The sequence below is a fragment of the Balaenoptera physalus genome (assembly GCF_965194825.1).
Source record: "Balaenoptera physalus genome assembly, chromosome: X".
NCBI lineage: Eukaryota > Metazoa > Chordata > Mammalia > Artiodactyla > Balaenopteridae > Balaenoptera > Balaenoptera physalus.
The window spans coordinates 115,889,663-115,901,883 of record NC_138903.1 but is presented as its reverse complement, the minus strand read 5'-3'; the positions used below and the strand labels follow the sequence as shown (position 1 = coordinate 115,901,883).

Here is a 12,221-nt window from a genome sequence, read left to right as displayed (position 1 = left end):
CCAGGGCTCAAACCCGTGTCCCCTGCATTGGCAGGCGGATTCTTAAGCACTGTGCCACCAGGGAAGCCCCCGTTCCTTTTTATGGCTGAGTCATATCCCATTGTATATATGTGCCACATCTTCTTTATCCATTCATCTGTCGATGGACACTTAGGTTGCTTCCATGTCCTGTATTGTGTTGTTCATCATTGTTTGTTTGCTCTTTATTCTTCTAGGTCCTTGTTAAACGTTTCTTGAATTTTCTGCATTCTATTTCCAAGATTTTGCATCATCTTTACTATCATTACTCTGAATTCTTTTTCAGGTAGACTGCCTATTTCCTCTTCATTTGTTTGGTCTGGTGGGTTTTTACCTTGCTCTTTCATCTGCTTTGTGTTTCTCTGTCTTCTCATTTTGCTTAACTTACTGTGTTTGGGGTCTCCTTTTCGCAGGCTGCAGGTTCGTAATTCCCGTTGTTTTTGGTGTCTGTCCCCAGTGGCTAAGGTTGGTTCAGTGGGTTGTGTAGGCTTCCTGGTGGAGGGGACTGGTGCCTGTGTTCTGGTGGTTGAGGCTGGATCTTGTCTTTCTGGTGGGCAGGACCGCGTCTGGTGGTGTGTTTTGGGGTGTCTGTGACCTTATTATGATTTTAGTCAGCCTCTCTGCTAATGGGTGGGGTTGTGTTCCTGTCTTGCTAGTTGTTTGGCATAGGGTGTCCAGCACTGTAGCTTGCTGGCCGTTCAGTGGAGCTGGGTCTTAGCGTGGCGATGGAGAAGTCTTGGAGAGCTTTCACTGTTTGATATTACATGGAGCCTGGAGGCCTCTGGTGGACCAGTGTCCTGAACTTGGCTCTCCCACCTCAGAGGCTCAGACTTGACACATGGCCGAGCACCAAGACCCTGTCAGCCACACGGCTAAGTATCAACTAAATCAGATATGGTTGAGCCTCAAGGTATGATTCATCCTGGGAAAAATGGCTCTCCAGCTGTGAACCACTATGTTGTTTCTCTGTCTTCTCTCTCTTGCCTCTCTGAGCCACAACATTCCATGGAATCCAGAATTATATTATCACAACCCAACTTCCTTTTGTTCAAGCGGAGCGCATTGCAGTTCTCAGACGTCACTTTTCCTTTGCTCTTTACTGTCAGGGTGATGTACTGGAAGTCTTTCTTTCTTTCAGCTTGGGCCTCGCGGTGCCTCATTCTCCATCCAGCCTGTTCTCACCTCTTTCTCATCGCCTGCTGAGGCCTTTTTCTTTTCCTTTGTGCTTAGTCTAGTGTCACTTGCTCAAGGGTACTGAGTGTAGAGGCGTGGCACCTGGCACTTCAGAACAGAGTTCTTCGTGCAAAAATCACTGTCAACTTTTTAAAAGAAAGAGAGTCACAGATATAGAGAACAAACTAGTGGTTACCAGTGGGGAGTGGGGGGAGGGGCAAGGTAGTGTGGGGCAGTGGGAGGTACAAAGTATTGGGTATAAGATAGGTTCAAGGATATATTGCACAACACGGGGAATAGAGCCAATATTTTGTAATAACTGTAAATGGAAAGTAACCTTTAAAAATTGTATACTTTTTTTTAATTTTTAAAAAATTACTGTTAACTTTTAATTGATGGAGTCGGCCTGCGTCTATGCACCCTCTTTTATAATTCAAACAGCGACCCGGCATCATGAGTGGGAATGCATCTCAGCAGGGAGCACAAGCCAGGTTTTCTTTTAAGGCCCTCCCTTTTTTTTTTTTTGGTTTTTGGTTTGCATTGTTTGTTCAGTGGCAAAACACTCCTTTCACTGCTGAATGAAAGACTACATTGTCAAGTAGGTGCTTTAGAGATGCTTCAGAAAGAATATATCTTAACACAGCCAAGGACAAGTTATAGCTAAACCCATTTCCCACGAAAACAGGAATCCCTCAGTCTCCAGGTTCTTAATTAGATCAGCGCTAGAGGGCACTCTTATGATGCCAAAATGGGAGGATTTTACCAAAAACTGGTGGGTAGGAGTGTCGGGGGGAGCTGATGGGGCAGTTTCAGTAATGACTGCAGATAACAAACAGTTTAGGGAAGACCTCTGCAACTGAGAATTGCCTGACTCGCCAATAGGTAAGCAAACACTCTTTGAAAAAGACTGTAGCAATCTTCCTCATCAGATCCACTTTGTTTCCAAAACATGCTTGGTGTTTTGGCAACACAGGGCCCAGGTATTAGGTATTATTTCTCAAAAGGAAAAGAACAGAAGAATCGCTGATGGTTACGGCGTGATGTAGTCAACGTGTGTGTAGGCAGAGAACAAAACCTGAGAGAGCAGCTTAGGAAAATGTGTTTACAATTTAACAGCTACTGGAAAGGAAGAATTGAAAGTCCTTGGGGTCTTTTAGGGTTGTTTTCCCAGTCTTTTGCAGCCATTGCTCTTTGAGTTGTTCTGAAGGGTTGTGTGGTTGTATGTGGGGACACAGATGCCTGCTTGCCTGCCGCCCTAGGCATGCTTTGGTGGACATGGGGTGGGTAGTACCCTGTCAGGGAAAGGGACCTGTAGAGCTGGGTCCTGGTCTTGGCCCTGCCACTGAGGCAGTCTGTGATCTGCAGCAAGTCCCCGCCTCCACAGAGACTCGGGGTCAGGAAAGGGTTCTGCAAGACCAATGGTCTCTAAAAGACCACCCAGAGACACCTCCCAGCCCCTCAGAGTCTGTGATTGATGATGGTAGGAGGACCTTTCAAACCACTCGTTTATAGTGGCCACTTGAGTTCTGAATCCAATGTTGGGTTAGAGAATGACTCCATGCTGTTGATAGAGATGGTACTAGAAGGATTCCAGCCCAGAGCAGCTGATCTGCTCCTATTAATCACTCCTTTAGGTTTCCCACCCAGTCCAAGTATAACCTCAGAGAGTGACCACAATTAAGCCATCAGTAGCTCTCCTTAAGTTGGCTTATTACGCAGAATTTAGGTAACTCCTGACTTACACGCCGGGCACTGGCCAGAAGGTCACGAGCATGCCCAAGTGCAGTTCCCTGAGGAGCCAGGGTCGGTCTGGAGACCTAATGGAAAAAGTGGGCCAGTGAAGAGAAGCTTGTCTACTCAGCCTTTGGCCCTAGAGTCTCTCAGAGCAATGCAAGAGTGTCTCTCTCAGCCTTCGTTGGTAAGAACCCAGGCTCTATTCATAGGAATGTTCCTGAGTCACATTCATTATAAAGTCTTAGAATGTTCTAATGAACAGGGGCCTTTGGGAAAGCACCTAGTCTAACACCCTCACTGTGCAGATAGGGAAACTGAGAGCCATCTTCCCCTCTGGAGAGTGGGCTTGTGAGGGGTCACACAGCAGAGCTAGCAAGAGGACCTCGGTCTTCTGACTTCCCGTCCAGGCCTCTTTCTGTTCCCTTGTGCTGCATTTGCCTCTCCCCACCCACATGACTTCAGGGAATAAGAAACCAGCAGCTATGAACCACAGGGTTTTGACATAGCCAGCGTAGCTCTCTGTTATATATTGTACATTGTATTGTATATAGTGTATTTAGGTGGTATAAATGGAGAGGTATGGGGACAAATCCCTATCAAAAATATGTCCTCTCTCGCAGACGTAGAGAATGGACTTGAGGACACGGGGAGGGGGAAGGGTAAGCTGGGAGGAGGTGAGAGAGTGGCATGGACATATATACACTACCAAATGTAAAATAGATAGCTAGTGGGAAGCAGCCCCATAGCACAGGGAGATCAGCTCGGTGCTTTGAGACCACCTGGAGGGGTGGCATAGGGTGGGTGGGAGGGAGACACAAGAGGGAGGAGATAGGGGGATATATGTATATGTAGCTGATTCACTTTATTATACAGCAGAAACTAACACACCATTGTAAAGCAATTATACTCCAATAAAGATGTTAAAAAAAAATGGTTCTGAAGAACCTAGGGGCAGGACAGGAATAAAGACACAGACGTAGAGAATGGACTTGAGGACACAGGGAGGGAGAAGGGTAAGCTGGGACGAGGTGAGAGAGTAGCATGGACATATATACACTACCAAATGTAAAATAGATAGCTAGTGGGAAGCAGCCACATAGCACAGGGAGATCAACTCGGTGCTTTGTGACCACCTAGAGGGGTGGGATAGGGAGGGTGGGAGGGAGGGAGACGCAAGAGGGAGGAGATATGGGGATATATGTATATGTATAGCTGATTCACTTTGTTATACAGCAGAAATTAACACACCATTGTAAAGCAATTATACTCCAATAAACATGTTAAAAAAAATGTCCTCTCTAAATGTCATGGGATTGGAGATTGAACCATTTTTTAGAGGGTCATTCCTGTGGATCTAGAAGACTCTGTAGTCTTAAAATGTTCCTGTTCAAAGGCAAGGATAGGATTGAAATCTTGTCAGCTGTCAGGGAAAGTAGGCCAGGAGGATGGGTCTGGAAGCCAGGTTTAGTATCTGGGGGGAAGGAGGCCATTATGAAAGGAGCAGTCAAGACAAACTCAGGAGGCCTCAGAGTTGTGCCAAAGGGGATGAAAGCAAATACTTACAGAGTAAAGGTTGGAAAGGATGTTCTGGATTCTAGTCTTCTGAGGCAGACTCTGAAGAGCTCCCTTTCTTGGAGTTTGCACAGTTTCTGGTAGGCTTGGCATGGAACGAGGAAGAAAGCAGAGCTGTCAAACAGTAGAACATGGATATTGGGGGATACTCCTCCCCCATAACAATAAATATGGTTGCTTTCAACATGGCCTTATACATGTAGATGTCCTTGAACCCTGGCTTTGAAAAGCTGCCTGTGTTCCCAGGGTGGCAAGAGGGCTCGGCCACAGGAGGCTAGGAGTCTTGACCCTGGCCTGCCATACACTCAAAATACTGTTGGACAATTCTCTTACTCATTTTCTTCCCTGGATAAAAATAATCATGCACAAACGTTATTGAGTTCTGACCCTGGACGTGGTACTTTGCTACGGGGTTTCCAGGCATGATCTCATCTAATCCTTACGACCACCTTTTGGGGCATGCATTGGCCTGTCTACACAGGGTGTTGACATTTGGCTTCTTTTCTGATTGGTCAGTGCCCATACCGTATTGATTGTTAAATATGTTGAACATCATTACTCGTGTGGGTACTATACTTGTTCCCATTTTGCAGATGAGAAAATCAAGGTTGAGAGGTTAAGGCACCTTTGCAGTATCATACAATTAGTAAGTGAAAGAGCCTGGACTAGAACCCAGTCTGTGTGAGACCTGGGCTTATTCCATGGCCCCCTACTGCCTCTCAGGCTTGTGCATGAGCGAAAGGTTGAGGCCAGGCATCATTTTTAAAGTAGCTTTAAAGTAAAGAAGACAAGTAAAGAAGTAAAGAAGACGAGTAGCTTTTTCTTTTTTTTTGCCTAGGGCCTTAAAAATCATCCAGGCCTTTCATCTGGCTTCTGCATTTTCCCGCACCAGTTTGAATAAGAGTCCTTCTATAAAATAGATAACCAACAAGGACCTGCTGTATAGCACAGGGAACTACACTCAATATCTTGTAATAACCTGTAATGGAAAAAAAAATCTAAAAAAATATATAACTGAATCACGTTACTATACACCTGAAACTAACACAACATTGTAAATCAACTATATTTCAATAAAAAATTTAAAAAGTACTTAATGGTAATTAGCAATAAAAATATAAAAATTGGGAAAAACAACAGAAGAGTAAGAGTCCTTCACCTGGGACTTTGTGTAGGACACCTTCCCATTTAGGGGACCAGATTCAACATACAGAATAAGTTTTTCACTAAGCTATACTGTATTTGGCCTTCAGATACCAAATGAGGATGCGGCCTAAGATACAAAAGGAGGTGGCGGGTAACTGAGCAGCAGTATATTAGGTCAGATCAGGATGAGAGTGGAAGGGCATCCTACATGGGAAGAAGGTGGGAGATCAAGGGCACAGCAGCTCTGGGTATGGGAGCAAACCAATCCAGTATCACAAATCAGAGAGCTTGAATGGGCCGTTTGCTTGGCAGCCCTGGAACAGTGGGAGGTAATTGGTTCCCGGAGTGTATTGTCTGCCACAGATTTGCAATCAGACCAAAACAGTGTTGGTGGGTTTTTTTGTTTGTTTTAACCACCCTTTGCAAAATCTGAGCATTTATGTAAGCCTTTATCTGGGAGAGTGTGGCTGTGGAGGTCTCTGCTGATTGACAGCAATCACCAACATCCCAGGCTCCTGGCAGATGAAGCAGCTGCACGAGCGGAAAGAGAAGGGGGTGGGGTGTTAGTTGTTTATCAATTAGATTTTCCTTGTTATTCTCAGTTAAGTTTACTTGTATAACTTTTCCATCCTAGAGAACCAGCCACTCTATTTCAAATAAACAAAGCTGTTTCCCTGGACAGAATGATGATCGGCTGCATTTCAACTTGGCTGTTATTGTTTTGGCCACGTTTTCATCTACTCGTAAGCTCAGACTGTGGGGCTCTGGGCTCTCTGAACTACTAATGGCATGTTGTACTGAGAAAACGACTAGAGATTTCTGTCCTTTTAACTAACTTGGCACCAAAATGAAAGGCAAAGCTATTAGAGAATTACAAAAATATTGGAACTGGAGGATTTTTAGAAACCACCTTGTGAAAATCCCTCTTTTCATATGGCTCCCTGAGAGAGTGGAGAAGAGAATTTGCCCAAGATCAAATGAGTCATTGGTAAAACAGGATTAGAAACCAGGAATCCCGATTTTTAGGCAGAGGGTCTCGGATTTTTACATCATCCTGTTTTTCCTACATCTTAATTTGGATCCTTAATATCAAAGTGAATAGATAGCTTCACTTTTTAAAAAAAATTGAAGTATAGTTGATTTACAATGTTGTGTTAATCTCTGCTGTACAGCAAAATGATTCAGTTATACACATATATACATTCTTTTTTATATTCTTTTCCATTATGGTTTATCCCAGGATATTGGATATAGTTCCCTGTGCTTAGAAAGCTTCACTTTTAATTCTGAAGCGTTAAGCACCTACCCTGAGAATGTAAATGCCAGGGGGTAGGTGTCATCATTTGAGGTTTCTAGTTAGCACGAATCCCCATCTGGAGTTTTGGGGGGTCCCAAGTCTCCCCCTCAATTCCCATTTTTCCACTGGTATATATATATATATATATATATGTATGTATATGTGTGTGTGTGTGTGTGTGTGTGTTTTCCCTTCATTTTCATCTTTTCCTTTTCCTGCCCATTTAACATTTAGGTAGTAGCTGTCACTTGAGAGATATTTGGTCCCATCTTGAACCTTGGTCCAGAAGAAGGTTACTCTTACTACTTCTTCTCCAGACAGTGTCTGGGTCATGGGCATGAGAAGCACAGCTCCTTTTGTCCACCACCTGCTGTTGCTTTCTCAAGAGGTGGCTTGCTGAGGGCTGATGAGTCCAATCTCAGAGTGTTACAGAACACTAGAGCATCCAATGAGAAAAACTCTGCTGGGATGTGGTACCCCACAGTAGTATGAAGCTGCCATCTAGAGACTTCTTGTTTTCACAGTATTTCAAGGTATGCGCACGTGGAATTCTATGAACAGCAAATGGCCTCACTAAAAAGAAACCTGACTTACAGTCTTCAGTGGGGGGCGGGGGAAGTTTCCACACAGAGAAATCATGATAAGAAATAATGTCCCTTCCAATCAGAAAGAGAAGCCTTTCTAATACAGATGTTGAATCTGATGCCAGTGGATATGTTCTCCATACATAAAGACATAAATAAAACTAGGAGAAACATTTTCCTAGAGTTCATAACATACAGTATATTTCTGTGGAACTCTTTTCCAAACAGATGGTATAAAAACATCTTCCACAAAATTGTAATCTCTGTGAAGGCAGAGATTTGCGTCTGTTTTACTCACTGCCGTATCCTTAAGTACCTATAATGATGCCTGTCACATAATAAATGACACATTTTTTGTGGGGAGTGATTTTTTAATTGAATATATTTGACACATAACATTGTGTAAATTTAAGGTGTACAATGTGTTAATTTGATACACTTATATGTTGTAATATGATTGCTGTTGTAGTGATAATTAGCACCTCTATCACATTACATAATTATCCTTTCATTTTATTAAAGGGTCTTTTAAAGAAGATTCCATTTAAGAACCTTTCCAAAGAGTGTGTGCGTGTGTGTGTGCGTGTGTGTGTGTGTACGTGTAAGTAAAATGGACTTATAAAGTTAATTCATTTTTTTCTAATCAGTATGCCTCTCCTTTTTATCTTTTTCCTCATGGCATTTGATTCACTTCCGATGACTGCCCACCCTTTTGATTGGTGCACCTGTAACATCTTCCTGGCTCACCACCTCCGGCAACCTGGACTCCCAGGTAAGGCAATGAGCTTCCAAAAGTCTCCTCAGTGTAATCCCTGAGCAAACTTTAATAGACAGTTGAGAAACTTACATAGAAATTTAAAAAAAAACCTCAAGAGGCAAAGTTAAATTTGCTCTGGTCCTCATAGACATCAATATACATAAATTATGTACATACTTATATTATTTGAGGATTTCTATTAATGCAGCAAAAGTAAAATTATAGTTTTGGAAAGTGCTACATATTTGACTTTGGAATTTTCTAGCACTAAGATTCAACATATAACTTTACGTTTTCATGTTGTTGTTGTTGTTTTTATTTTTCACCCAAAGTTGTATTATATTTTGTTCATGAAGCTGAGTGCAGTAGAAGGGGTACTACCCTTTCTTCACTGTGTAGGGAAACTAAGTCATGGGGTAGGCCAGAATACTCTAGATTACTTCTTTCTTGTGGCTGGAATGGAAGAGGATCACATTGGGCCCTGGATGGTAAGTCAGCTAATGGAGGTGTCTTGTCTAACAGATCTGATGTCATTAACTACATCACTTTTCTTTTCATAACACTTGCTTCTCCACCAGTCTTAACATCTCGTAGAACTAAGGAAGGGGTCCTTAGCCATGCCAAGAACTGCTGATAAAAGAGCTGTATATTGCTTCTCAAATGCTGATGCAAGGCCTCTGCTGCTAGTTGGGCTATGGAAAGTCTCTCTTACCTCATTCCTAAAGCCTCCAGATATATTTGACGTAACGAAACACTTCTCCCAAGAAAATATCCAGGCCATATAACTCGCTATGGGCACAAAAGTGTTACCACATTATAATATCCTATGCTTAATATAGTAAAACAAAAAGCTAACTGAGCCCATTTGAACTCTCAAATTAGCAATTGACCCGTGCACGACTTCCCAGTCCCTGCCAATATCAGAAATTCACGTAGTAGAATTAGTATTTTGTGACTCTTAAGACATATATTATGAAAACAGATGAGTATTTTTTTAAATGGAGAGACATTGCTTACTTTGATGGATGTCTTGCATTTGGGTGGAAGGAACTAGTGCCGATTTATGTATCACTTTCTGTGTGCTTTGAATTTTCATCTGTTTGAAGAGCATCCGCAAAGTCTAATCATTCTTTCTTTTCTTTTCCTTTTGTTATTTGTGTTTCATATATCCCTGATGATATGAAAAATCCCTGTAAATTCCTCCTAGCTTCTTTCAATCAGGCATTTCCGTTTTAGTGATGCCATAGTGCTTGGTTTGGTGTGGTCTGGGTTTTGGTTTATTGACTTCTGTGTTTTGCTTAGATTGCCATCGCATGTGTGAAGGGGAATGGAATTAGTTACGACCGAGTGGAGGATCTATCATTCTCAGCCCATAGCCCTTCGGAGGTTTGGCTCTCAGTGCTTCCCTGCCCCTTTAAGCCCTCTGATTCATAATCCCCCACTACATGAGAGGAGCTAGTGGGGAGCAAGTTGGGGAGCCCTCCATGAGCTGTTTCCTTGCGGTTTGGAAAGCTGGAAAAATATGCTATCAAAGCAAAATGGAAAACTTGTATTATTTTAATTCCTCTCTTACCAAGCTCTTGCTAGCACCTGGTTTTACTGTTCCTTTAACAGGTGGAGGATTTTTCAGATTCTAGATGCAGCAAGGTAAGTGACAATGGATTTTTAGCTGAACTGAACCCAAGTGAGCTAGAATAAATAGACTCTGCCATTGCCTATCAGTTTAATTTCCATACAATAAATAGTTTGGTTTCCACTTGGACAGATTCTTTTCAGGGCTCTTTTTTAGTTTAAAACAGCTGAAACTACCGGAGCATAGAGTCTCAGCTATAAAGCTGACCTAGTTCAGAAGTGGGATGAAAGTTCAGGGCCGACACCCCAGACAGTTGGGCAGTAGGTTACTAGCTTCTTTTCGTTTTTGCTGAAATTGGATGACACAGTAGAGTGTTCTGTTATGAAGACCCCACCATCAACAAAGTGTTCTCCATGGTGCTTCAGGCCCACCTGCCTGTCACTAGGCTGGATGGTGGTTTAGGGAACACCTAGGCCAGCATTTTATTGAAGGGAAATCAATTACTGGAAAATATCAGGGCTTGTAAAGTATGTACATATGTAGACTTGCAAGGTAGAGTAATCCCATCGGCCAGGGGCCTTTGTGACATAAACTCTGCAGCAGAGCAAATCTAATCAAACACAAGAAAGTTCCTAACTGTCAGGGGGAGGGGCTGTTGAGAGTGCGACAGAATAGTGTCTTTCCAGGCAATGACTGTTGCCACAAGCTGTGACATCATATTGCCATCAGTGCTGAAGAGGCGGTGAGAATTGTAAGCCATTTTGTAAACGTGGCTCTCGTTGCTTGGCACGTGGTCTTCTAAGATCATCCTGCTCACCAGTACCGTATTTGGCCTATTCTAGGCTTATTGGCTCCATAAAGGTTTACCAGTGTCTCTACTTTCTCTTCCTACCCACCTACATCATTTGTTCCCGAGCCAGATAGGTTAGGAAGAGCAAAGGTTATAGCCTTAGGATTCCTCCACTAGGGCAGACTCTCATTAAAATAGAGCAGATCGACCATATCTTAGATGCCCAGTTTGGCTTTCAGTAGCTGGGCTTCCATATTCCCATCAGGGCCTCAGTGGATTTATTTGACATCTAAGAAGAGTAAATTCAGGGTTTAATTCCATCGTCAGATGAAAAATTCATTGAGATAAATGGTATAGACACACATAGACAGCTAATCACACAATATTAGTATAGGAGGGCATTTAAGCATCAGAGATTGGATGTGTCATGGTGGCAAGAGTACTAGGTATTGCTACTAACTAGTGGGGTGACTTTGCTCCAGTCCTATGTCTGCTGTGAACCTTGGCTTCCTCATCTGTAAAATAAAACGGAGTGGATGACCATTAAGATAATGGACAATTAACTATTATTCCTATAATGGCTTTCACAGGGAAAATATCGAGAATTTTGTTTTATTTTTGTTTTGAAATTTGCTCCATGCCAGAATCATCTCTCTCTAACAGTTTTGCTATGTTACAAAGCAAATCTTGACTTATTCTTTATTTTTATTATGGGGCTGATCAGTTTGACCAGAAGTTATTATCAGACTAATTTATACCTGCTCTTAGTTTGTGAGAAAGGAAGAGAGGGATACAGATGGTGAGATGGAAAAGAATTGGCTTTGGTAAACATCCATGGGGGCCATTTTTAATTCTGGTGGACTGAATGATGTATGAAAGCTATTTGCAAGGCTAGCATGTTTTTCGACCACTAGTAAAATAATAAAGCAACAATTCATTTGGTAATCCCCATTGTACATGCCCTTTTATAAATATACAAGATTATGATTATCTCTGCCTCATAATTAACAATTTGCATAAATGCTTGCTATTATTCAGTTGCCTGAATGGATTTTCTAATCCAGAGAAAGAAGGGAACAATCAGTGAGAGCCATCCCAAATGCCTTGCATTATTGCTTCACACATGCACAATTAACAGCGATGCTAATTGTTTCAGACCAGAACCTCATTTGTTTTTCTATAGACAGCAAAAACATTAACTGCCAGGGTGTTTGCCACTCTCTCTTTCTCTCTTTTTCCTATAGCCAGCCGTATTATCAGGGCTGCATTTGGTTGGAAGCAAATTATTTGGCTGGATTTTCAGGGTATCGTTTTGTGATGGAGTTTCCAAGCTTCTACTTAAGTTAGCAGTCAGTGCCACAAACAACCAAAGACTATTTTTATAATATTTTAACAGTAGGCCCTATAAATTCTATAAATTTAAGGAATAAAAGGATGCTGCCATACAAACCAGTTCTGTGCTGCATTTACATTCTATTTCATATTCCATACCTTTAAAACTATTGACATTAGACCTGCATATGAGAATCATAAAAAGTCAAGGCTGGAGGAGGCCTTTAAGATTATCCTGTCAAATT

At 42.2% G+C, this 12,221-nt stretch overlaps 1 protein-coding gene and 1 long non-coding RNA gene across 6 annotated transcripts in view; one reads left to right on the top strand and one right to left on the bottom strand.

Moving 5' to 3' along the window:
- HS6ST2 (heparan sulfate 6-O-sulfotransferase 2) overlaps positions 1–12,221 on the top strand; it is a 283,140-nt gene that overhangs the window by 186,524 nt on the left and 84,395 nt on the right. For 3 of the 5 annotated variants that reach the window (XM_082445341.1, XM_082445339.1, XM_082445343.1), the window contains exon 3: positions 9,896–9,928. The exons of the other annotated variants lie outside the window; for them this stretch is intronic. In XM_082445341.1, the coding sequence (XP_082301467.1) occupies positions 9,896–9,928 (33 nt within the window). The remainder of the gene's footprint in view (positions 1–9,895; positions 9,929–12,221) is intronic. 5 annotated transcript variants of the gene reach the window in all.
- The window catches only part of LOC309652042, a 496,156-nt gene that overhangs the window by 473,155 nt on the left and 10,780 nt on the right, over positions 1–12,221 (bottom strand). The gene's annotated exons all lie outside the window — the stretch shown is intronic.